We start from the raw sequence: 25,031 nt of genomic DNA, 5'->3' as shown, positions 1-25,031 counted from the left end.
CATGTTGAGGGCATGTGACCTGGTACGGTTCAGGGGGCGCTCTCTCATCCCCCCTTTTTTCCTGCGGCCTGCCAGGTTGTGTGCTCGGAAAAGGGTCTGGTGTGGATTTTTGGGGGGCCCCATGACATTTTTTATTTTGGCGCAGGGTTCCCCTTAAAATCCTTACCAGACCTGAAGGGTCTGGTATGTATTTTGGGGGGTCCCCCATGCAATTTTTTTTTTTTTTTTCATTTTGGTTCAGGGTTTTTTTTTTTTTTTGTATCTGTATTGCTGAGAACAGACAATTCATTACAGCAGCCATCAGTTTAAATGTACTTTTCTTCCTTTTAAAAATGTAATTTTGTGTGCAGGACTGTTCTAAACACAGGAACAATGCACCACTTTACAGGCATCCTTTAGACACCCCCAGACACAATATTTAAAGGAATTTTTATTGTTTCACTTTAAGCATTATTAAAATCACTGCTCCCAAAAAAACTGACATTTTTAAAACTTTTTTTTGCATTGATACATGTCCCCTGGGGAAGGACCTTGCATATACGTCTTTAAAATTAGCACTTTTGATTTTTCATGTTTGTGTCCCATAGACTTTAACAGTGTTTGTGTGTTCAATTTTTTTATTGCCTGTTAGCAAGTTCTGGTGCTAACCGAACCGAGGGGTGTACGGCTCATCCTTAATGGTAAGGTATGGCAATGGTGGGGCTGCATTCGTGGCACTAATTAGGCTGCATTCATGGCACTAATTAGTAGGGCTGCGCATCTTCACCGGTCTCACAATTCGATGAGATTACGATTGTCAAGTCCCTGATTCGATTTGATTCCGCGATGCATCACGATTGCAGCGCAAGTGTGCCTGGCTCTCCCCCCAAAATACTAAAGGAGACGATCAGAGACTGCAGACGTGGTACAGGAGACGATCAGAGACTGCGGATATAGTACAGGAGATGATCAGAGACTGCGGACATAGTACAGGAGATGATCAGAGACTGCGGACATAGTACAGGAGATGATCAGAGACTGCGGACATAGTACAGGAGATGATCGGAGACTGCGGACATGCTACAGGAGATGATCAGAGACTGCAGACATGCTACAGGAGATGATCAGAGACTGCAGACATGCTACAGGAGATGATCAGAGACTGCAGACATGCTACAGGAGATGATCAGAGACTGTGGACATGCTACAGGAGATGATCAGAGACTGTGGACATGCTACAGGAGATGATCAGAGACTGTGGACATGCTACAGGAGATGATCAGAGACTGTGGACATGCTACAGGAGATGATCAGAGACTGTGGACATGCTACAGGAGATGATCAGAGACTGTGGACATAGTACAGAAGATGATCAGAGACTGTGGACATAGTACATTAGATGGTCTATATTTCTCCTCCATACAGCCCAGTCCCTGCCTGCAGTGACAATGACTTATCACAGGTGACACATCAGATTCCACTACATGCCCGTACCCCCCCTGTGTCCCCGGATCACAGCACCCCCTCCTCCTCTGTACATGCTGTTCTGCGCACAGAGAATGATTGGAGGGAACAATGAGGAAAATAAATTTGCCTGATTTTCTCATGGAAAAAGGGTGGGGGGGGGGGGGGTTCAATTTGGGACTTTAAATGAGGTGGTTAGTAAACCACCTCCATCCCTGTTTGTATAATAAAGAGAAAGAGAGAGCGGGACTTTAAATGAAGCATGTGCAGGGATCAGATTACAATGAATAGGGGGAAAATAATAAATCTGGAATTAGTTATAAGTTATTAATTTCAAAACTTTCAAATAATGCACCATCCATGACTATATTGCATTATTAAAGAAATTTGGTAAACATATATACTTGACAGAAAAAATGGGGTATTTAATACAGAAAAAAAGGGGGGGTTTATTTGGGGCTATAAATAAGATGCCTTTTTAGACAAACTGTAATACAGGTGAAACAATAAACATTTCTAACCAGGTTCATTCTTACCACCCAAACAGCAAGCCAAGTTCAACAGTCTAACTATGTATGTTAAAAGCAGAGGATTAGTTGCACGCATTTGCAAATACATGTTTTAAGCTGCAGAGCCGTCGCCATTTTGATTGATTTTCTTATAGTGTGCACCCCACTTTAGGCTGGATTGTCACCATTCAATGCATGTTCTTATGCATTTTATTGTGGATTTTTAAAATACACTAATGTGCATTTTCAGTATGTTTTTATGTACTGCCATTGTCATCAATACGCCCTTTAAAAATGCACAGATGACAATGAACCCTCAATAAAAATATCAGTACAGTGAGGACTTGGACTTTTAAATACACTACCGTGTTATTTATTTTCTATTACAATTGGCACATTTTCTCACACGAGTAAAAACAATAGCACTTATTAGAGAATCTGATCTTTTTTCATACATTAAGTGACCGCTCTGCTTCTTAAAATCACATAGATGGTGCCACACCACAGAAGTAAACTTCAGAGGTTGTAAAAAAATAGTGCTTGTAGAATACAGTCATCTTATCAGAGGTTGTAAACATTACTTATGTCATTGCAGCCTTGTAATGAGATGGGCGATCTGCCTGCAGTGCTCACCATCCCCCGATCTCCATTCCAGCTCTAGTCCATTCTCTCGTCAGCATCAGCAGGGTGTTTGTATATGCCGCGCTCATGTGACTGCCCGGCCCGCCTCTCTCCTCTCTGCTCTTACGTCTCACGTCTCTCCTGGCGTCAGCCCTTCCCGCATTTCTACTGATCTGATAGTCAGTGGGCGGGGCTGACTCCAGGAGAGACGTGAGACGTAAGAGGAGAGAGGCGGGCCGGGCAGTCACATGAGCGCACCATATACAAACACCCTGCTGATGCTGACGAGAGAAGGTAACATCTGAACGGAGCGCTCTCCCAGGAGGGGCGGGGCTAAACATTGATTATCACGGTCGCATGCATCGGTGCCGCATCGGGGACACCCGAATCGCGATGCAGCGATTAAATTTGACACCCCTACTAATTAGGCTGCATTCATGGGCAATGACCCTTATTTTGCTTCACAGTTCTTTATTTAAAATTACATTTTTTCCCTGAAACTTCTCTCTTAAAGTGAAGGTGCACGTTATACACTGATAAATACGGTATATCCAAATAACATGCCCAAGCTCATCTCTTCACCACACACAGTCACAAAGACAATATAATTATTGGGCAGTGTATTAGTGCTCAGACAAACACACTTAGACCGAATTGTAATGGTTCAAAGAATGTCGGGCAAAATGGTCGGCCCTCACGCAAGTTCACTTAATCAAATCTTGCCCAATGTGCATTAAAGCATGTGTAGCGTGTTAGAACCATATAAATGGGCAGTAAGATGTTAAGGTAAACTTGCAAATAAGGCTTTGAGTAGAAATTTGTATTTCCTAAGGTAAATGCATGTTTTGATTTCCAGATTTCCAAAGTGGATCACAGGTGTATTAGACTAGATTATAGAAACATTTGATTGCATGAGGGGAGACGATATTTATTCACGAGTCATATTGTTAATGGAAAGCAATTTTTTATGATGATTTTATTGTGTGGCAGAAGAAGAATATTTATAGCAGTGTCGCATCTGAAATAAAAATCAATTGGAGGTGTCATATCTTGTTTTTTAATCTAAATATTATGAAATGTCCACAATGCTTTTGCATGTTGTATTTCTTCAGAAGTTTAGAAAATGCCAGCCAGCTGCTCTTTTCTTGTTTTTATTGTACAAAATCAGTATGAGTGGAGACGGTTTGTGCAGTTCCTATTGAAATTTAGGGCAAAGGAATGCACTGTGAACAAATTCTGAAGAGGATGTGGGTTTTCTCGAATGCAAAGATACGCACTTATCAGATTGTCTGCCATGTTCTGGGTATATGAGAGATACGTCACAGGTTTCTAGAAAGCATACCGTTTTTATTTGTCATTGTTTGATAACCCTAATAGTATGTACAGTGATTGAATGATTCCACTTAATTCAGCAATTTTGAAGAATACCAAATGTTTTTAAAAAAGCAAGTCCTCGAGTATAATCCTCCTATAAAATATGTTTAGAATGGTATATATAGGATCATCCAAGATTTGTTGGGCACTACCAAACTTGGTGTAGTCTCTTAATGTGCCACCTACTGATGACAATGTGTTCCAAGGTGAACCCCCTTTGTAAAGTCAGCCTGAAGCAACACCGCGGGTGGCCAGAGCATTCTCCTGCATAAACACAGAATGGCTATGGAGGGGTCAGAGGAATCCCACCCTTCTTTATCATTTACTCCAATAGCAAGTGCATGTAGACATTCAGAGCCTGCCTCTCAACCCTTCTGCATGAAGGGGGGTGATCCCCCACTTCTACAAGTGGCAGGCCGTTTGTACATCCAAATGTATTTTTGGATAATAAAAAAAAAAAAAGAAAGAGAGAGCGGGACTTTAAATGAAGCATGTGCAGGGATCAGATTACAATGGATAGGGGGAAAATAATAAATCTGGAATAAGTTATTAATTTCAAGACTTTCAAATAATGCACCGTCCATGACTATATTGCATTATTAAAGAAATTTGGTAAACATATATATATACACTTGACAGAAAAAGCTGGGGTATTTAATATAGAAAAAAGGTTTTTTTTTTTTTTTTGGGGCTATAAATTAGATGACAAACTCAAATACAGGTGAAGCAATAAACATTTCTAACCAGGTTCCTCCTTACCATCCAATCAGCAAGCCAAGTTCAACGGTCTAACTATACATATTAAAAGCAGAGGATTAGTCGCACACATTTGCAAATATATGTTTTAAGCTGCAGAGCCATCGCCAAGGCTCCCTGCGATTCTGCAGTCCTAACTACACATTTTTTAAGTCTCCTCAATGGAGGCATGTACAAACTGATGGGTAGATGAAGGACAGGTGATTGGGGGGGGGTGTCCCCACCTGCACCTATGCCTGGTAAGAAATGAAAAAACAAAACCACAAAAAGAAACTGCAGCAATAGATAAAATCAATGCAGACACCTGATTTAAACAATCGAGTCCCACAACTCACATGCTTCCATCCCTCATCATTTTGGAATAAAGGGGGGGGGGGTTCAAATTTGGGACTTTAAATGAGGTGGTTAGTAAACCACCTCCATCCCTGGTTGTATAATAAAAAAGAAAGAGAGAGCGGGACTTTAAATGAAGCATGTGCAGGGATCAGATTACAATGGATAGGGGGTGTATATATATATATGTTTACCAAATTTCTTTAATAATGCAATATAGTCATGGACGGTGCATTATTTGAAAGTCTTGAAATTAATAACTTATTCCAGATTTATTATTTTCCCCCTATCCATTGTAATCTGATCCCTGCACATGCTTCATTTAAAGTCCCGCTCTCTCTTTCTTTTTTATTATACAACCAGGGATGGAGGTGGTTTACTAACCACCTCATTTAAAGTCCCAAATTTGAACCCCCCCCTTTATTCCGTATTTTTGGATAGTTTGCCCCTTGCCATATGGGTGTAGGCTAAGCCCCTATGTCTGCAATCTCCTTCAGCTGCTTCTCAGCACTTTGCAGTGTTTCTTTCTGGGAGTTAAACTGATGTCCCCCATTTAGTCTGTGATCTTTCTTTTCTTATAGCCCCCATAAAAATGTTCATGTGGATTGTCGGCAGGAGCCGAGATGAGCTAACATCTTTGTTCTCCTCAAGACACGCATTACAGGCCAACTTCAAATTGCCCTTAAGCGCCCCTGGGTAGGCTGGGCTTACCATGCCACTCACACGCCATATTCCTGTTCTTATTGCTAAAACGGTCCAATTTGAGATTTGATTGATGTACTCGGACCCTCAAGGCAGATTCATTTTTATGTATGTGACATTGTATGGGAAGCCTTACTTACCTACCCCCGCAGTGTCAGATACCCAGTTAAGTCACTTATTTACAGATTTTGCCTTGACATCCAACCACCCAACTTTTTCTTGTTTTTCAGCGACGCATTTAACTATGCCCTGCATAAATTTTATATTGGTGTATCATCCTGCTCCCTCTGTATCCTAGAATTCTTTCAGATCATGCCCCTTACTGGGTAACTCTCCGTCTTGCCCCCCAGATTATGCCTCTCCCCTGGCGATTACAGCCTTTTTGGCTGACCGCTCTGGTGAACCAAGAAGACATTTAGCGTAAATGGCAATTTTACTTCAACTCCAATCTTGCTACGGCCTCGGTGGGATCAGTTTGGGAAGCGTTAAAACTACACTCCCACTCCCTTTTGTCTAGATGCATAAACCTGACTGAAAGCCTCCTCCAAAGTTATTCTTCAACAGGCCACAAACCGGCTGGCATCCCTCGCTGACGCTTTTGTGGCGGATCCCTCCTCCGACAATTCTTCCATGTTAAAATCTCAAACCCATCTTGTTGATCAACTATACTACAAAAAGACTAAACAAAAGCTCTTTTGTTGGCAACGAATCTTTGAGCAGGGGAGAGGGCTGCAAAACTGCTGGCCTACTTGGCCCACAAGGTTCTTGACCCCCCCAGTGGTAATTACTTTGCTGGATGTGCAAGGTACCCGACTTATTGATATTTCACTGATTTGCTGCAGAATTTTGTTCATATTGTGCATCTTTATGCTCCTCGCAAGTGACTGTTACCACATCGGATACTCAGTCCTTCTTATAGGCTATTCCCTTCCCTCAACTGACCGAAGCCCAGTTGGCTTGCCTTGAGTCTCCCCCTCTCTGCAGATGAAATTACCACTGCTATTGCCACTCTTGCCCTAGCTAAGGCTCCTGGGTGAGCCAGATTCCCTCTAGAATTTTACTCGGCCTATTCAGAAATTCTAGTCCCTGAATTGTCCTTTGTATAAATATATTTTTGAAGAGGGTGTCCTACCAGACTCCATGAGGGAGGCCCTGATTATTGTAATCCCTAAACCGGGCAAGGACCCCCATCACCCCGAAACGTACCACCCGATTTCCCTGTTATTAAGTGGATATTAAAATTCTTGCAACATTTCTGGCCATACGCCTTAACCAAGTCATCCTATCACTTATACATCCTGACCAAACAGGGTTTATGCCCGGGAAAAACACTACCATGAACATATGCTGGTTCTATAGGAACATTCAAGCTCACCATGATTCAGTTGGCACCAGAGCGGTAGTGGTGCTCGACGCTGCTAAGGCATTTGATTCCATAGAGTGGGGATACCTCTGGGATGATCTAAATGGCTTTGGCCCTAATTTCAGCAAATTAGTACAGTTGCTTTACTACTCCCCGGTGGCCTGAGTTTCAGTGAATGGGTGCGTGCCGACTCCTTCCTTCTTGAGCAAGGAACCCAGCGTGGATGTCCATTGTCCCCTGAACCCCCTTCCATCTCACTTGGATCACATCCTGATATTCGTAGTCTTCAGTCAGGCTCTCTTTTGAAAACTGTAGGAATGTATGCAGTGGCATGATTTTATACGTAGAAGACACTGACCCCTTATTGCATGCCACTCTGCAGGTTATTGAGGAGTTTGGGGCTGACTCTGTGTTGTGCGTTAATTGGGGCAAGTCAGAAAAAATCCTTCCCCTGGACAGTTACCCGCCCATCATGTAGTGCAGGTTCTCACCCACTGAACAGGATGGCAGCTATCAAATACTTGGGGGTCCCAGTCACCAGAGAGTTGCAGGATTACACAGTAAACAACATTGAACCACTATCTACCTCCCTAAAAGCTTTCCCACAGTCATGGGCAAGACTTCCCCCTGGGGCTATGGGGAAAATAAACTTTGTCAAGATGATACTTCTACCTAAATTCTTATAAATGTTTTGGTATTTTCCAGTACTACTCCCCCTTAAAATCTTTAAAACAATCAATGCTATCTTTATTACATTTATTTGGGGATCGGATAGACATTGCCATGGGTCACCCTTAAAAACCCAACTACCTTGAGGAGAATGGCCTTCCCTATTATCTTGCAGCAGGGCCGGTACAAGGGGTGGGCAGAATGGACGGATGCCCTGAGCCGGACCATTTACTGGAGGAAGGGGGGCGCAGTAGAAGCCACGCTACAGGCTGCCTGTCTTGGAGCCGCTTTTATCTGTGACTGCAGCGCTCCCACCTCCTCCTCTTGTTTGTCACAAAGCGCTGGTCTCCTGACCGGGAACGCTGTGTGTCAGGGAGCCGACTCTGTGTGTTTGTTCGGCGGTGCCGGTCTCGCCCCCTAGACCAGCTCATGTGGTTGCAGATTGAATTAGTGTTCCGCCTATCACACGAGCCGGTCTAGGGGATGGGACCTTGTTACGGTGCCACCGAACACAGAGACAGACCCAGCTATGTGACAGTGCTGCAGGAGATGTTCGATCCAGCCAGGGCGGGCTATGGTGAGTCTGTATTCATAGACAAAGTGAGGCAGAAAATATGGACACAGAGAGGCTGCGATGGGTACAGTAAGGCTGCTATTATTGGTCACAGTGAGGCGGCATTGATGGTCACAGTGAGGCTGCGATTATGGTCACAGTGAGGCGGCATTGATGGTCACATTGAGGCTGCGATTATGGGCACAATGAGGCGGGACGGATGGGCACAGCGGTAGGCTGCATTTGATGGGCACTGGTGAGACTGCATTGATCTCTTGTATCATGTCTGCAGTCTCTGACCATCTCTTGTCTTGTATCATGTCTGCAGTCTCTGAGGGGAGTTTTCTTAATTAGCAATGGTTTTGGTAATGTGCAGCAGGAAGGGGGTTAATGCACTGTCACTGATGTATAAGTATAGATCCCATCCCTGTAGCTTTTCCCGGTGGGGGGGGGTGCAGTTTTTCATCTTCGCCCTGGGCACCGGGTGACCTTGTCCCGGCACTGTCTAGCAGCCCAACTATCTCATTTTATCACTTGGATACAATCAAAACTATCCAATACCAAGCACTAGAGAACCTTCCTCTCCCCTACAGGTGATCTTTAGAGGGGATGGACAGTCTGGTGCGGTGAACACATGTGAGCCTTTGCTGAGACATCACAGATGTGTCTGGGAGCTAGCTCTGAGTCAAATGAACACCCCGCCTCTTCATACACATTTTCCCTTGTGGCACAACCCCTAACTACAAGAACTTCCCTCTATACATATATTGATCCCTGGGCGTGATATACCTTTACCAAGTGCTTAGGCCTGTCTGCCCAAACTCTTTCCAAACCCTGAAAGAGGAATTTAAGCTTCCTAACCATATGCTATTTAGGTATCTACAGCTTCACCATGCTCTGCATGCTCAGTTCTCAGACTTTTTCCGTACCCTGATAGATATCGTCAATGGCTCAAACTACTAAATTGATTTTAGCATTGTACAATGCCCTGCACATGCCCACTGCCATTGGTATAGCTAACCAGGTACAATTTTGGTTGGAGTCAGATGTTGGGTCTTTGGAGGATGTAGAGTGGGATGAGGTACTGTAAGGCAGTGGTCATAAACCCTGTCCTCCGGGCCCACTAACAGACCAGATTTTATGTATTACCTTGGGGAGATTCAGACTAGAATACTGCAATCACTGAGCAGCAAATGATATCACCTGTGAATGAATGAATACCTGATGTATTTCAGTTATCTTGCAAACCTGGCCTGTTAGTGGGTCCTGAGGACACGGTTGATGAACACTGCTGTAAGGCAACAAACTAGTCTCACCTAGGTTGTCAGACCGACTTGCGCAACTATATGTCATACATAGAATGTACTTAATTCCGCTCCGGATTTCCAGATACTGCCCAAACCACAGCCCATTGTGTCACCGCTGCTCAGGGGAAACGGGCACTTTTTTTCACCTACTGTGGACCTGCCCAGCTATTCAAGCTTCCTGGGAACATATCAAATTCATATATGATTGCATAGGGTCCCCACTCCAATTAGACCCTAAACCGTGTATACTTGCCCTGCTTTCAGATATTGACGCAGACAAGTGCCTCACTGTTCTTTTATGAAACCCTTTTCAGTGTCTCTAAACTTGGGATCATCACCAGATGCAGGCCGCTCCTCCTACCTTTCGGGGCTGGTTAACGGAGGTGAATTCCACACTCCCATACAAGAAACTGGTTTACCTTCACAGAGGTTGTCCCTCGAAATCCAACAAAATCTGGGATAGATGGTTGGAGCAGTCAGACGCATGTAATGCATGATAATATGCTAAAGGTTTTATGATGTGTCTTGGGATTTTTTTTTTCTTTCCACTTACGTTTGTACCGTGCAATAGGTTGCCTGTAATGCTGATGCGTCACGCATCTTTGCACTAAAGTATATTAACATCTTTTAAGCATCTCCCCTTACACGTTCAGCAGCCCACAATAGCGCAGTAACCCATTTACCCCACCCCTACCCCAGTTTTAATTTCTTGTGGGATTCCCCTTCCAGGATTAATGTATTTAGACATTAGTACTACCTCTGTATCTGCTCTAGTGTTATGCATGATAACTCTTGTGACGGATCTCAGATACCCCAGGTGGGCACATCCGCCAGACCTGTGTCTCCTGTCCTCCAAACGCACCCACAGCCTGCAACCTCGCCATACCCAGCCCTTAACCCCTCAATCACGAGACAATCCACACAGGTGTTGAGGGTTAAACATCCAGAGCTTAAACTGTTTATTAAATTCCAAGACATACAGTTACACAGAGATAGGGACACTCCCCTTAGCCAACAACCAATGGGAACTGAACATTTGTACATTGAAACAGTCTACAGATACCTAATGAGTTTATGGTAAGCAGGCAGCCTCAATACACACCCCCTGCGGAGAGATGTCTGCAGTCCAGGCCATTGTCTCTGTGTCATGAATCAACACAATTAGACACAGCAACAAGAGGGGGGGGGGGATGGGGGAGAAGGGTTGTAACATTACATTACATCCATGTCAGCTTGTCCTGGGTCTCCAATATCTTCTGGCCCATAGTCTGTCGGTAGGAGGCACGGACACAGTTCTTTCCAAAACACACAGTGACAGTGGGTTCTGTCACATTTCTCCCCTTTTAAAAACAGACTAACCAGGTTCCTGACCCCCAACTGGTCTGGACCTGCGTTAGTCACAAACTTCCACCCCAGGCAACCAGGAGAAGTAAAAGTACGACTCCGGCGCTGGGGAGCAAAACCGCACATAGGGTCTCCCATGCATGAAAACAGCCGCTGCAGAGTGGGAACAGCTGTCTGCACTCCTCTGATCCGGGGCTGGGTTGCAGATATTGGAGGGAGCTGAATAATCCTCTGCCCCAATGACAGCGCTTCAGCTGGGAGGGAACATAGGCTGGTAGGGCTATGCATTTTGGGAGGAAAAGGTACTTGCTTTTCTACTGGTGTAGTTACCAGCCAATGAGAAGGTATCTTGCAGGGACTATCTCCCAGATTCTTCATCTCTTGTTCTGATGCTGGGCAGAGACCATCAGCGCTCTGTCCTATAGCCAGCGCTTTTGCCGGAGGGACATATGCAAAAGTTGGGTACAGCCGCTGGAGAGGGGGAAGGGTTTTCTCCCCTGCCGGTTCTGTGACCAGCCACTGGGGTGACTTCTGACAGGGGCTGCCTCCCAAACCCTCCAAAAACATACTGAGGGCTGGGCAGGGGCCAGCAGAACTCTGCCCCGTAGCCAACGCTTCTGCTGGGGGGATAAACATTGGGGTAGTGTCCAAGTGCTGGGGAAACAGCTCACTGAGGTCATCCCTCGGACTCCCTGGATCTAACTCTGAGGGTGGGCAGAGGCCAGCGGCACTCTGCCCCGTAGCCAGCGCTTCTGCTGGGGGGATAAACATTGGGGTAGTGTCCAAGTGCTGGGGAAACAGCTCACTGAGGTCATCCCTCGGACTCCCTGGATCTAACTCTGAGGGTGGGCAGAGGCCAGCGGCACTCTGCCCCGTAGCCAGCGCTTCTGCTGGGGGGATAAACACTGGGGTAGTGTCCAAGTGCTGGGGAAACAGCTCACTGAGGTCCTCCCTCGGACTTCCTGGATCTAACTCTGGGGGTGGACAGAGGCGAGCGGCACTCTGCCCCGTAGCCAGCGCTTCTGCTGGGGGGATGAACATTGGGGTACTGTCCAATTGCTGGGGAGGGAGAATTTCTTCCTCTACTCCCGGTGGGGATATCTGCTGTTGGGGAAACAGCTTACGCAGATCCTCTTTCAGACTCTCCGGATCCAACTCTTTTTCTGATGCTGGGCAGATGCCAGGGGCACTCTGCCCTGTAGCCAGCGCTTCTGCTGGGGCACCAGATGAGATACTCTGGACTTGCTGCTGATCACCATTTCCCAGCCTTCCAGCGCCTGTCTCAACTCCTCTTTCTGAGACCTTCATGCTTCTCGCTGCCTGGGGGACCTCCGTTGCGTTCCGGCATTCTAGCACTCGCAGTGCCCTCTGTATCATCGCTGCTTCTTCCATTGCGGTAAGGACGGGAAAACGTAGGGTCACCCCTGGCCCCATTTGCTCCTCATCTTTTTGACTGTCTGCAATTTCTCGTGGACAGTCCCAGGCAACGGGAGCCATGCCAGGCTGCTGGTTACCGTCAAACAGTCGCTTGTAGGCAATCTCAAGCTCCCATTCCTGCTCAACCAAGAACTCCAATTCCTCCGGATCACATGCATCTTCGGGGAGGTCAAGCACCTCATCTCGGAAGTCCAGGATGTTTTCCAGCCTCCACTCCTCATCGCTCCCAAAGTCTGGGTCTCCGTACATTTTTTGATGGAGCAGCCCCACGCCGCCGTAGCCAACGCCTTCTGTCGTGCTGCCATCTGCTGTACTTGGCCACAGTTGAGCCGCGAACCACCGGAGGGCTCTGTAGCTGGCGTCCAGCTTCATCTCCTCCTGGACCAATCTTCCGAGCTCCGTCTTCCAATCATCTCGCGGTCGTTCCCTCAGGAACACCTCTCGTGCACGGTACTGCGTCCAGTACATCTCTGAGGAGGAGGGAAGGATCTTCCCCTGCTGGCGCCGCTCGTAGCTTAGCGCCTCATGCCAGAGTTGCCGGCGGATCACATCCTCCCAGCCGAGCATGGTGCGCTCTGTCACTGGTCCCTGATGTTTCTTCCGCATGCCTTGCAGCCTCCTCCCGAACTCCGCTCTCATGCTGGCTGGTCCCCGTATTGCTCCTCGGCAGCTGCCCAGATCTTGAATCCTGGTGGTGGTTTGGATGTCCTGGACTGCAGGAGACGTCCCACTGCTGCCACCACTGTGACGGATCTCAGATACCCCAGGTGGGCACATCCGCCAGACCTGTGTCTCCTGTCCTCCAAACGCACCCACAGCCTGCAACCTCGCCATAACCAGCCCTTAACCCCTCAATCACGAGACAATCCACACAGGTGTTGAGGGTTAAACATCCAGAGCTTAAACTGTTTATTAAATTCCAAGACATACAGTTACACAGAGATAGGGACACTCCCCTTAGCCAACAACCAATGGGAACTGAACATTTGTACATTGAAACAGTCTACAGATACCTAATGAGTTTATGGTAAGCAGGCAGCCTCAATACACACCCCCTGCGGAGAGATGTCTGCAGTCCAGGCCATTGTCTCTGTGTCATGAATCAACACAATTAGACACAGCAACAAGAGGGGGGGGGGATGGGGGAGAAGGGTTGTAACATTACATTACATCCATGTCAGCTTGTCCTGGGTCTCCAATATCTTCTGGCCCATAGTCTGTCGGTAGGAGGCACGGACACAGTTCTTTCCAAAACACACAGTGACAGTGGGTTCTGTCACAACTCTGTATTGTACTGTTATACTATGGATACCCACCTTTTTTTTGTTTACATACCATGCTTTTGTACATTCAACACCTTCTTTGCAAATAAAAAAACTGAATTAAATACCTAGTAACTGTGCTGACACTTATTGTGTATGCATGTTCTGCTGCTGTCACTAGCAAAAAGATTGTCCTGAAATATTACATGCATATAGACATGAAATGGCTGTAAATTGATGGCAAGAGATCAGCAGCAGCACTGAAACACAACACAGGGGGGAAAATCTAAAGTTAAAAACAAATATTTGCAAAAAGATACATGGCAGTAGTTTGATACAAAGTGATTTAGCAAACCAAATCCCATTCAGTTGGGGCTTACAGATTTGTCATTGCTACATGAGAACTTGTAATTTTTTCTTATGGAAAATAATTTACTCTAAAATATTAATTTTCAGGAAGCTCGAGAGCAAGTATCCCCCCTGGATAACACTATGGAAAAACTTCAGCAGGAGAAGAAAGAAATCCTACAGAGGAAAGACTCCAGCTACAGAGCAGTACAAGAAAGGGTGAATGTTCCATTTATAATTCACTAAAACTCAACTGAACTTAGTGTTTAAATCCTCTGACTGCAATGGGACACATTTATCAAGGAAATTTGTGACACAATTGTGATGATATTGAGAACTGGGCACCCCAGAAACTGTGTGAGAACACCCAGGGCAGCCTTGTTGTTTAACCACTTAAGCCCTGGAAGGATTTACCTCCTTAATGACCAGGCCATTTTTTGCGATACAGCACTGTGTCAATTTAACTGACAATTGTGCGGACATGTGATGCTTAACCCAATCAAAATTTACGTTCTTCCCCCCCCCCCCCCCCCCCCCCACAAATAGAGCTTTCTTTTGGTGGTATTTGATCACCTCTGCGGTTTTTATTTTTTTGTGCTATAAACAAAAAAAAGCAACAATTTTTAAAACAATATAAAACAAATTTCTTTCTCAGTTTAGGCTGATATGTATTCTTCTTCATATTTGTGGTTAAAAAAAAAGCAATACGCATATATCGATTGGTTTGCGCAAAAGTTATAGCGTCTACAAAACAGGGGATATATTTATGTCATTTTTATTATTATTATTTTTTACTAGTAATGGCGGTGATCTGCAATTTTTAGCGGAACTGCGACGTTACGGCAGTCCGATCGGACACTTTTTTGGGACCATTGACATTTATACAGCAATCAGAGCTGAAAATAGCCACTGATTACTGTATAAATGTCATTGACAGGGAAGGGGTTAACCCTAGGGGGCAATCACGGGGTTAAATGTGTGTCCTAGGGAGTGTTTCTAGCTGTGGGAGATGGGACTTTCTTGGAGGAGGAGACATATTGCTGTTCATAACCAGTATGAACAGCAGATCTGTCTCCTCTCTCCTAACAGAACAGAGATCTGTCTGTTTACATTGACATCGCTCCTGAGAGAGACAGAATGGAGATATCGCTGGTGTCTGGCTGACATTGCGGCTGTCTGGCACATGCATTGGCTCCGCTGTCGTGCCAGTGGGTGCATGCCCCCTTGTGGTCTTAAAGCGCCAACCTGTCACAGTATAACTGCACTGGCTGGTTCTTCCACCCTGATTTTTTTTTTGCAAATTTACAGACCTTTAATATTAAACATTTGGGGGGGGGGGGTGTTTTTACTTATCAGAAACGCCCTGTTGCCATGTAGTGGCTCCTAATCTGCCACTTCCTGGTCCGCGGCACTCCTAGTCACTTCCTCCCTTGCCTGTGCTACTTTGAAATGTGCCGGTTGCCATACCAACAGGGCAGGACCTTCTCCGTCACCTTTCTAAACAATTGGCGCTACGCCCGCCGGAGCATCGCGCATGCCTATTCAGTTTAAAATAGAATTGAAAGGGAATAAACAAATATATATGTGTACAGTGTGATTTGAGCCCTAACAAAATGAATAGGTTCAAATCGCACTGCAAAGAATTGCATGCGATTTAAACAGGAATGCAGTGCGATTTCACATGTGGTTTCCCAGGCTTGTCATAGTGACTTCTGCATGTGTTCGCACAGGAGCAGTGCGAGAAAACTCCCTGTATGACTGGTTCCCCCAGTGAGGCTGCGGCTTGGGCTTCTCCCGCGGCTTTGTTCCCCGCCCTTGTGTCATTGGAGTTGATTGACAGCAGCGCAAGCCAATGGCTGCGCTGCTATCAATCTATCCAATGAAGAGCGAGCTGAGAAGAGCCAAGAAGAAAGAGCATTCTTGATGCAGGACTTTCGAAGTCTTAGGTTAGTAAATGGGGGCTCGGGGGGGCGGGATTTAGGATGCATTAAGGTGAAAAAACATGAAGGTTTACAACCCCTTTAACCACTTGCCGACATCCTCAGCTTTGTGGTGATATATCTGAATGATGTCTGCAGCTACAGGCATCATTCAGATATTGACGTTTTCAGCCAGCGATTCCCTACACCATAAGAATGATCATAGCGGCTGTTCTGCCGCTTGATCGTTCTTGCGGGAGGGGACATCTCCCACCGCCCTCCGGTGCTTCTACTGACTCACCAATGTCATCAGTGAGTCGGAGAAGGAGTCCGCCGCCCCCAGATGTCCACCATAGAGATTTCCAGCGGACCGGATGGTGGCCGGAGTCTCAATGATCGTCGGAGGCCGGGTGCGATGTTATGACGTCACGCCCAGCCTTTGTATTTAAAAAAACGGCGCCGCCTCGGCTAGGAAGCGGTGAAAGTTTTTTTTTATTTTAGGCTTCCCAGACTAGAGGTGAGATATGGAGTCTTATGGGGTATATCTCACTGTAAAGAGGTCCTGTCATGCCATATTCCTATTAGGGATGTTTACATTCCTTCTGATAGGAATAAAAGTGATCAAATGTATTTTTTTTTTTTTTAAAGTAAAATTAACAATAAAAAAAATTAAATTAAATTGCCCCTGTTCCTGTGTGCTCGCATGCAGAAGCGAACACATACGTAAGTCCAGATATAAAAACGGTGTTGAAACCACACATGTGAGGTGTCGCCGCAAACGTTAGTGCAAAAGCAATAATTCTAGCACTAGACCTCCTTTGTAACTCAAAACGTAACCAGTAAAAAAAATGAAAGCATCGCTTATGGGGGTTTTTAAGTGCCGAAGTTTGGCACCATTCCTCGAGCATGTGCAATTTTGAAGCATGACATGTTAGGTATCGATTTACTTGGCGCAACGTCATCTTTCACATTATGCAAAAAAATTGGGCTAACTTTACGGGTTTTTTTTTTAAAGCACTAAACAGTTTTTTCCCCCCCAAAAAACGTGTTTGAAAAATTGCTGGGCAAATAAGGTTGGAATGACCACCATTGTATTCTCTATGGTCTCTTCTAAAAAAGCATATATAATGTGTGGGGGTTCTATGTAATTTTCTAGCAAAATAATTATGATTTTTACATGTCGGAGAGAAATGTCAGAATTGGTCTGGTGGGCAAGTGGTTAACTGCATAATTATGAAAGACTTCCTTTAAAAAAAGCCCTCCAGTGACACACGGTCACCGTTGAGGGCTTCTGGGTTTGCGGGCTCCGCACATTTAAATCTCTGAAGAATGGCGTGAGTATGCTGTCCCTTCAGAGCGCATGTGTCGGTAACATCAGCTGAAGTGAATATTTCCTTAAAGCGGTTGTAAACCGCAAAAACTTTATTTTTTTTTATTTTTTTAAAAACCTGCAAGGCAGAAGGCATAATCGGCTAGTATGCACCGCATACTAGCCGATTATGATATACTTACCTCGGAACGAGGTGAACACCACTTACCTGGTCCACGCCGAGCAGGATGTCATCTTGCTCCGGCGTGTTTTCCGGGTATCGCCGTTCCAGCGCTGTGATTGGCTGGAGCGGCGATGACGTCACGCGCGGGAGATTTAAAATCGGCAGGGTCCGGCGTATGCCGGTCCTTTCGCCGTGGATTCCCCCCTGCGCATGCGCCGCCCGCATTGCGAAGGGGAATATCTCCTAAACCGTACAGGTTTAGGAGATATTCTCCTTACCTACAGGCAAGCCTTGTTATAGGCTTACCTGTAGGTAAAAGTAAAAAAGTGGGTTTACAACCAATTTAATGGTGCAGGTTTAGGAGATATTCCTTGTACCTTCAGGCAAGCTTAATTATAAGCTTACCTATAGATACATGTGTCCAAGTAGTGTTTACTACCGATTTAAAGAATCCCTTTCTCTTTGAAGAGCACTTCTTTACGGTAAATCTCTGGAATATTCCTGTCTGTCGTAACAGTATGTATTACAGACATTTATTAAAAGTCATAATGGTCATTGTGAATAGTTGATAGTTCGATAAACTATCTGGTAGTGGCTGATTTGGGGTGTAACCGGTTAACTGCAAAGTTAACTAAACCCAGTGAAGATCACTCTGTGTGCTGGCCTTTAGGTTTTGGTCCCACAAGCTGGGAAGTCTTTAAGAGTGATGCTGAGAGTGTCATTATAACGTATTGGTGACAGTGTGGTACGAGTATGAGCAGTCGTTTCTCACATGTTGGTTAAGGTGACCGGGGGCTGACACTGAGTTGTCACAATGATTAGACGCAAATGTGTTTGTTGGTGCCCCCTGCATCTGTAATCCTGGACAGCACACTGCAACAGATTTGCAAAGGTCTGCATTAGATTCATGACTATGGATGTAACCATTATTAATTCAATCAGATGCACAATTTGGAATTGATAAGAGTCCGATTTCATTCTATCAAATCAAACTCGCTGCTCTTGGTAAGTATTGTTTTACTGCAAAGCAGAATTGATTGTCGGCTCCAATGCAAATGGCGTACAAAGCCTTATATTTTGTTTTCCTTAGCCACAATCCTAGTAGAAAACTCGATCACCTGCCAACATGCTGCAAAGCTCATGCTCCCCGATAATTGGAGAACACCTATAAGGCAAGTCAGCACACATTACAACGTGTAATGCATGTTCATATGCATCAAGAAGTGCATTTCAACATGTGCTGACATGAGTTTTGTTGCATTTGTATTGATTTTACTTGGAGCTAGCTAGAACTAGAAGTTCAAATGATGGGAAGTATTCCTCTTATGTTGTATTGGGCAAAGTTTGGGTGTCTGGTTTCTCTTTCTGATCTTTTTTTTTTTTCTCTCCCTTCTGTAAATACTTTTCTCTCCCATTTCTCTGCAGCTAAATGATATTAAAGAAAAAGTTAAAAAGATCAGCTTGTATGTGAAGGATATCGAAAAGTATATCAGTGATGGAAGAGAAGAATTCAAAGAGGTACTTAATTCTTTCTAGTTATTATATTTAAATGAATTGACAGGTTGTATGGCTGCTGTTAGCTTTTTCATCTTTTACTTACAGCAAAAGGAAACCGAGCTGCAGGACATAATAGCACGTCTTAATGACAGTGAAAAGCATAAAGAAGCAATTAACAAAGAAATGATGACTATTAGGCAGGATATTGATACCCAAAAAGTAAGTACTTAATATACTTATCTACTTAGACTTATTGCTGCAATTGCTTTACTTTAACGAGATTCATACCTACATTTCCTTAAGTAGTCTATCGTGGCACAATTTGTATTCGTATATAAAGGACTATTAAGAGATTGATTTTCATGTAGTTGTGTGGGCATTTGTGCACAGAGCCTGTGTGCAATTCACTGTTGGATTGAACTGCTATGTGTACAGTGGTGACTTTATCCATGGTGTATAGTAGAATCTGGACAGGAGGTGGGTGTGTGTGTGTATGCGTATGTGTGTGTGTGTATATATGTATGTGTATATATATATATATATATATATATATATATATATATATATATATATATATATATATATATATATATATATATATAAAATATATATATACACACACACTCACCAGCCACTTTATTAGGTACACCTGTTCAATTGCTTGGCAACACAAATTGCTAATCGGCCAATCACATGGCAGCAACTCAATGCATTAAGTCATCTAGATGTGGTGAAGACGACTTGCTGAAGTTTAAACCACGTGGCATGGTTGTTGCCAGATGGGCTGGTCTGAGTATTTAAAAAACTGCTGATCTACTGGGATTATATATTTTTACAAAATGTTTTACTTTATTTTTTATTTGTGTAACAATCCTGTCTTTTTCCAGTCTTTACTGATTTACAGCAGGTTTTAAATACTGTCAAGGTATATAACTGTTGACATCAGTGACCTTTTACTGTGTCCCCCAAGGATGTTCCTTGCATTGACAAAATGTGTAGGGGCCTATGACATCATTTCACCCGCTGGTGTGGTGTCTGTTTTTACCCTAAAATGCTTGTCAGTATATTTGCTTTGAAATAACGTAGCGTTTTTGCCAGTATTATGCTATGGTCCTTTGCATTCTTTTCTGAGTACCTTTACTGAGAATTTCAGTTCCAGGACAACCAAAGGAAGACCTTGTGGGTGTTGAAGTGGCCAATATATCCTTGAGTGAACCATATTGTTTTTTTCTGCACTCTAGATCTGCTATTATCTGGAGATCATGTAAATCTGGTAAGGGATTTTGCACAATTGAGTCTAAGGTGGTCTGGGACTTTTTCACTTGGAACTGTGGCACTTGACCTTCATTCAAGATTTTGCATCGGCTCTTAGATGGAGCCCTGAACGTTGCTTTTAAGAGTGGACTTGTTTTATTTGTATATGGATTCATACTGCATTCATTTTTGTGAACTACTTGGACACTTTTCTTGTGTTTTTCACATATTTATTATACAGCGGGTAAAAGAAAATATTAAACACGTCACCATTTTTGTAGGTAAATGTAATTCTATTGACGTGACATTTTCACTACATGTCAGTAACAACCCATGCATCCATACATGCAAAGCAACCAAAACACGTGAACTGAAATGTATTTAATACTTTGTACAAAATCCTTTGTTGGTCAAGAAACTAGTTGCATGCATTGCTCAGGTGTGATTTTGGCCCATTCTTCCACACAGTCTTCAAATCTTGAAGGTTCCCTGGGCCTCTTCTATGAACTCTGATCTTTAGTTATTTTCATAGATTTTCTATTGGATTCAAATCAGGTGATTGACTCTGGACCATTCTAGCAGCTTTATTTTTTCTGTGAAACCAATTGAGAGTTTCCTTGGTTTTGTGTTTGGATCATTGTCTTGCTAAAAAGTCCACCCATCTTCATCATCCTAGTAGATGGCAGTAGATTTTTATCAAGAATGTCTTGGTACATTTTTCCATTCATCCTTCCTTCAATGAAATTAATTTTGCTAGTACTGTATGCTGAAAAACAGCCTCACACCATGATGTTCCCACCTCCATACCCACTGTTGGTATGGTGCTTTTGGGGTGACCAGACTATATTCTCCTATTATTTCACAGGCTTGTGTAGATGTTGCGCAGGATTCATTAAATGAGCATCAACATGCTTTTTCTTTAACAATGGAGTCTTGCGTGGTGAGCGTGCATATAGGCCATGAAGCTGCTTCCCTGTCCCCTGCCACTCCACTTCCTGCCACTCCCTTTTTATCTTAATCTGTCCCTCCCACTCTCCTCTCATATCCCCTTCACCCCCTTAAATCCCCCCATCATCCCTAATGAACCAACACTTTAGTATGCCCCATGTTCGTGTTCATCCGATCCCCCATAGGGGAGAGCGGAGGAAAGACAGGGCGGTCCCTGCACAGTGTGCGGGGACCGCCCTGTCAGCTGTATTTTGTGCGAAATATATTGGTTTGATAAACCTTTGTGCAAATACCGCAGGGTCTAAAAAATCAGTTGCACCTTCTTTTTATTCTAGAGGTCATATGCTTTCAGAAATTTTCATATGGTTTTGGGGGTCTTTCACAATTTCTGAAAGCTTTAAGGGAAAAATTAAAACCTTCAGATTTTGAGAGAAATTTGGATATTTACACTTTTGCGTCTGTTGAATTTTCACTATTTCGCAAAAAGGCATAATTTAAGTTACAAATATTTGTTATTTATTAATTTAATACAGGTTAAGCTTTTATATTTGATAGGAATTTTGTAAAATTGACTGTTTTTATCTGCTAATAATGGTTTTAGCATATTTTTTGCAAATATATTGGTTTAAAAAACATTTGCGCAAATACCGCTGGGTCTAAAAAATCAGTAGCACCTTTTTTTTTTTATTCTACTGATCATGTGCTTTCAGAAAATATACGGTTTGGGGGGTCTTTGACAAACTCTGAAAGCTAGAAGTAAAAAATAAAAAAGCAAAGGAAAAATGGTCTGGCCACCTGAGTGTACAAAATGGAGCACAGGGCATGGCAGCGAAAGGGTTAATTTGCGCTGACAAAGGGTAGGATTGCTTTCTAATTACTGATTGATTTCAGCTGGTGTCATGGCTTTCTACGCCTTTTTGCACCTCCCTTTCTTCATGTGTGCAATACTTTTTCCTGTGTCATTCCATTTTATTACACATACCGTATTTATCGCGGTATAACACGCTCCCGCGTATTCCGCGCAACCCTAAAGTGGCTCCCAATCCTGTGGAAAAAAAGTTTTTTTTGTACTTACAGTTTTGGTGTCTTGCGCGGCGTCCATCGGCGGCCTCGTCGGGTCCGTCTGCGGCTTCGGGTGTCCTCTTCGTCGGGTCCGGCGTCCTTCTGTGGCTTCGAGTGTCCTCTTCGTCGGGTCCGGCGTCCTTCTTCGGCGTCCTCGCGTCCTCCCCGCTCGTTTCCCGCGCCGAGTTTGAATACTGCGCCGACATATACAGAGCGCAGTACACTCGTGTATTGTCGGGCAGGCTCGGCAACACTCGCGCTCACGTCCTGTACGTCCACACTGGCCGACTATACCCGAGTGTACTGCGCTCGGTATATGTCGGCGCAGTATTCAAAACTCGGCGCGGGTATCGGCGTATACTGCGCACCCACGATTTTGCCCTGATTTTCAGGGCAAAAAAGTGCGCGGTATACGCCGATAAATACGGTAACTTAATTTCTGAACTTATTTGTTTTGGTTTCTTGATATATATGGATTGCATGGGTTGTTTCATGTCAATAGCACCTTATAGAAATATATTTGCCTACAAAAATGGTGATGCGTTCAACACTTCACCCACTGTAATAAAAAATTTAATTACTTCATTTTGAGTTTTATATTTAGTGGTTTTGCGCACTTTTAGCCAGATTCAGAAAGACTTACGCCGGCGTATCTACAGAATAAATATTATTACAGAATAAATATTAACTATGCGCCGTACCCACAGAACAAAATACGCCTGAAAATAGGCTACCTCCGACCGGCGTAACTTTCCTACGCCGGCGTGTCGTGGGCGCATATTTACGCTGGACGCATCTGGCGCTCCCATTGATTTCCTATTCAAATATGCAAATGAGGGAGATACGGCGATTCAAGCATGTACGTACGTGCGGTGCGCGCAAGTCGTACGTCCGGCCTAAAGTTATTCCATCAAAAAGCTGGTTTATCTTTGCACCAGACGGGCACAGGTCAGCTGGAGAGCAGCTACAGCAGCACCTTTACGGACGAGCTGAGCAACCACACTTGCAGGACAACACATCTGTCTGCCAACATGCCAGGGGCAGCCGTGGTCCTAGCACCTACTAATGGGTCCACCGCCTCGTAGAAGGGCCCGGGAGAGGATATACCGCACGCGCATGGACGTCTTTGGCATGGGTGATTCTGAGGTGTATCGCATCTTCAGATTCAGCCCTGAAGCCATCCTGGAATTAGCCACAGCCCTGCATGATGACATCACCAGCAAGACACATCGCTCACATGCAGTGCAGCCACTGGTCAAGGTACTGGCAACACTGGATTTCCTTGCAAGTGGATCTTTTCAGCGTACAAGTGGAGTTGTGTCTGGGATGTCACAATCCACCATGAGCAGATGTGTGCACCAGGTTGCCCCCGCAATCCTCAAACGCATGTCCCACCACATCATCAGACCCACCCATGAGCATCTGCGGCTGAAGGCAATGCAGGATTTCTACGAAATTGCCGGATTCCCACTCACCGCGGGGGCCATTGATTGCACACATGTGGCACTACGGCCCCCCCTGTGCCACAGAGCACATTAATCGTAAGCAGTGGCATTCCATCAACGTACAGGCGATGGCGGATGCCCCATATGGCACACACAATCCCCCCCTAACCGAGGCTACCCCGTCTGCTGAGGGAAGAGCAGTCAGGAGATGCCCCACAGTAGGCATCTTTGCACGTTAAACACACACATTCATCATGGCACAAGGAGAATGCACGCATGCACACCACTGTGGTCCCTAGCTCACACACAGCACATCCACTTCACATTGGATTAGCCCAAGTCCACCATGCAGGACTTGGGAGCAGCAACGCCACGCCAAGTCCCCAATTATGTCGCTGTCCATTCATACCACATTCACACAGTCGTGGGGATAAATTCGCCCCGACGACCGAGGGTGACACCCCTTACTGGCAGGAGTGTCACCCCCACATTCACACACCAGTCACACTGTAGTCAGCGCTCCTCACCCTGTGCATTCATAAATAAAATAAAAGGCTCATGACCTGAGCATAAAAAAAAACTCATATCCTGAGCATAAATAACATAAAAAAAATACTCCAATCCTGAGCATAAAAAAACAAAACAAATGGCACTCATTTGGCCTGACGGGGGCTGCGCCTGGTGGCACCTCTCTGGCTCCTCAGCTGCCTGGGGTGGGACATCGGGAGGTGGCTCATCCCCGGGTGTGCCACTCCTGGCAGGTGATGGCTGCCTGCCCTCCAAGGCCACGGCAATGCGGCTCAGAAAATGGTTGGTCTGGGCCTGCATCCTCAGCTGGCGGGTGAGGTTATGCCGCTGGTTGCGCTGCCTCTGCCTCCCCTCCTCCTGGATGGCAGCCGTGTTGGCCTGGACGGCCCCAGTAAGGGTATGCACCTCTGCCACTAGGTTCACTGTGGTGGCCTGCAGCTCCCCAATGCAGGTGACCACTGCTGCGCTATTAGCATTGCCATCCTGGACTGCGTCCAAAATCAGGGTCGTGTTTTCAGCCACCCGGTGCAGGTGCCCGGCTATTTCCCCCATATGCCGGGTCTGCCAGCCCTGGTCCATGGCAATTTGTTCCTGCACACATTGAGGAACACCCCTAGTCTTCCTTGTTGCCTTCCTGGGGGCAGAAGACGCTTGGGAGCGGCTGTAGGGTGAGCCCCTTGAGGGGGTTCCCCTGCTGGGGGCTGAGCCAGAGGGGCTTCCCCTGATGGGGGGAGGTGTGAGAGGGCCCAGGCACAACAGTGGACTCCTCTATAATGAGGCAAAGCTGGCCAAGGTCCACTACCTCCTCGAGAGGAGAGATGTGGCCACTCCCCTCCACCGCTGGATCTAGGGGGTCAGACTGAG

The 25,031-nt window shown here is 45.1% G+C and overlaps 1 protein-coding gene across 2 annotated transcripts in view; it reads left to right on the top strand.

The window, feature by feature from the left end:
* Window positions 1-25,031, top strand: part of RAD50 (RAD50 double strand break repair protein) — a 269,333-nt gene that overhangs the window by 198,675 nt on the left and 45,627 nt on the right. For both annotated transcript variants that reach the window (XM_040344638.1, XM_040344639.1), the window contains exons 18-20: window positions 14,130-14,240; window positions 18,859-18,951; window positions 19,036-19,149. In XM_040344638.1, the coding sequence (XP_040200572.1) occupies window positions 14,130-14,240; window positions 18,859-18,951; window positions 19,036-19,149 (318 nt within the window). The remainder of the gene's footprint in view (window positions 1-14,129; window positions 14,241-18,858; window positions 18,952-19,035; window positions 19,150-25,031) is intronic.

This window comes from Rana temporaria, chromosome 3, assembly GCF_905171775.1.
Source record: "Rana temporaria chromosome 3, aRanTem1.1, whole genome shotgun sequence".
Taxonomy (NCBI): Eukaryota; Metazoa; Chordata; class Amphibia; order Anura; family Ranidae; genus Rana; species Rana temporaria.
Note: the sequence above shows the minus strand (reverse complement) of the source record. Positions and strands in the feature narration are given on the sequence as shown.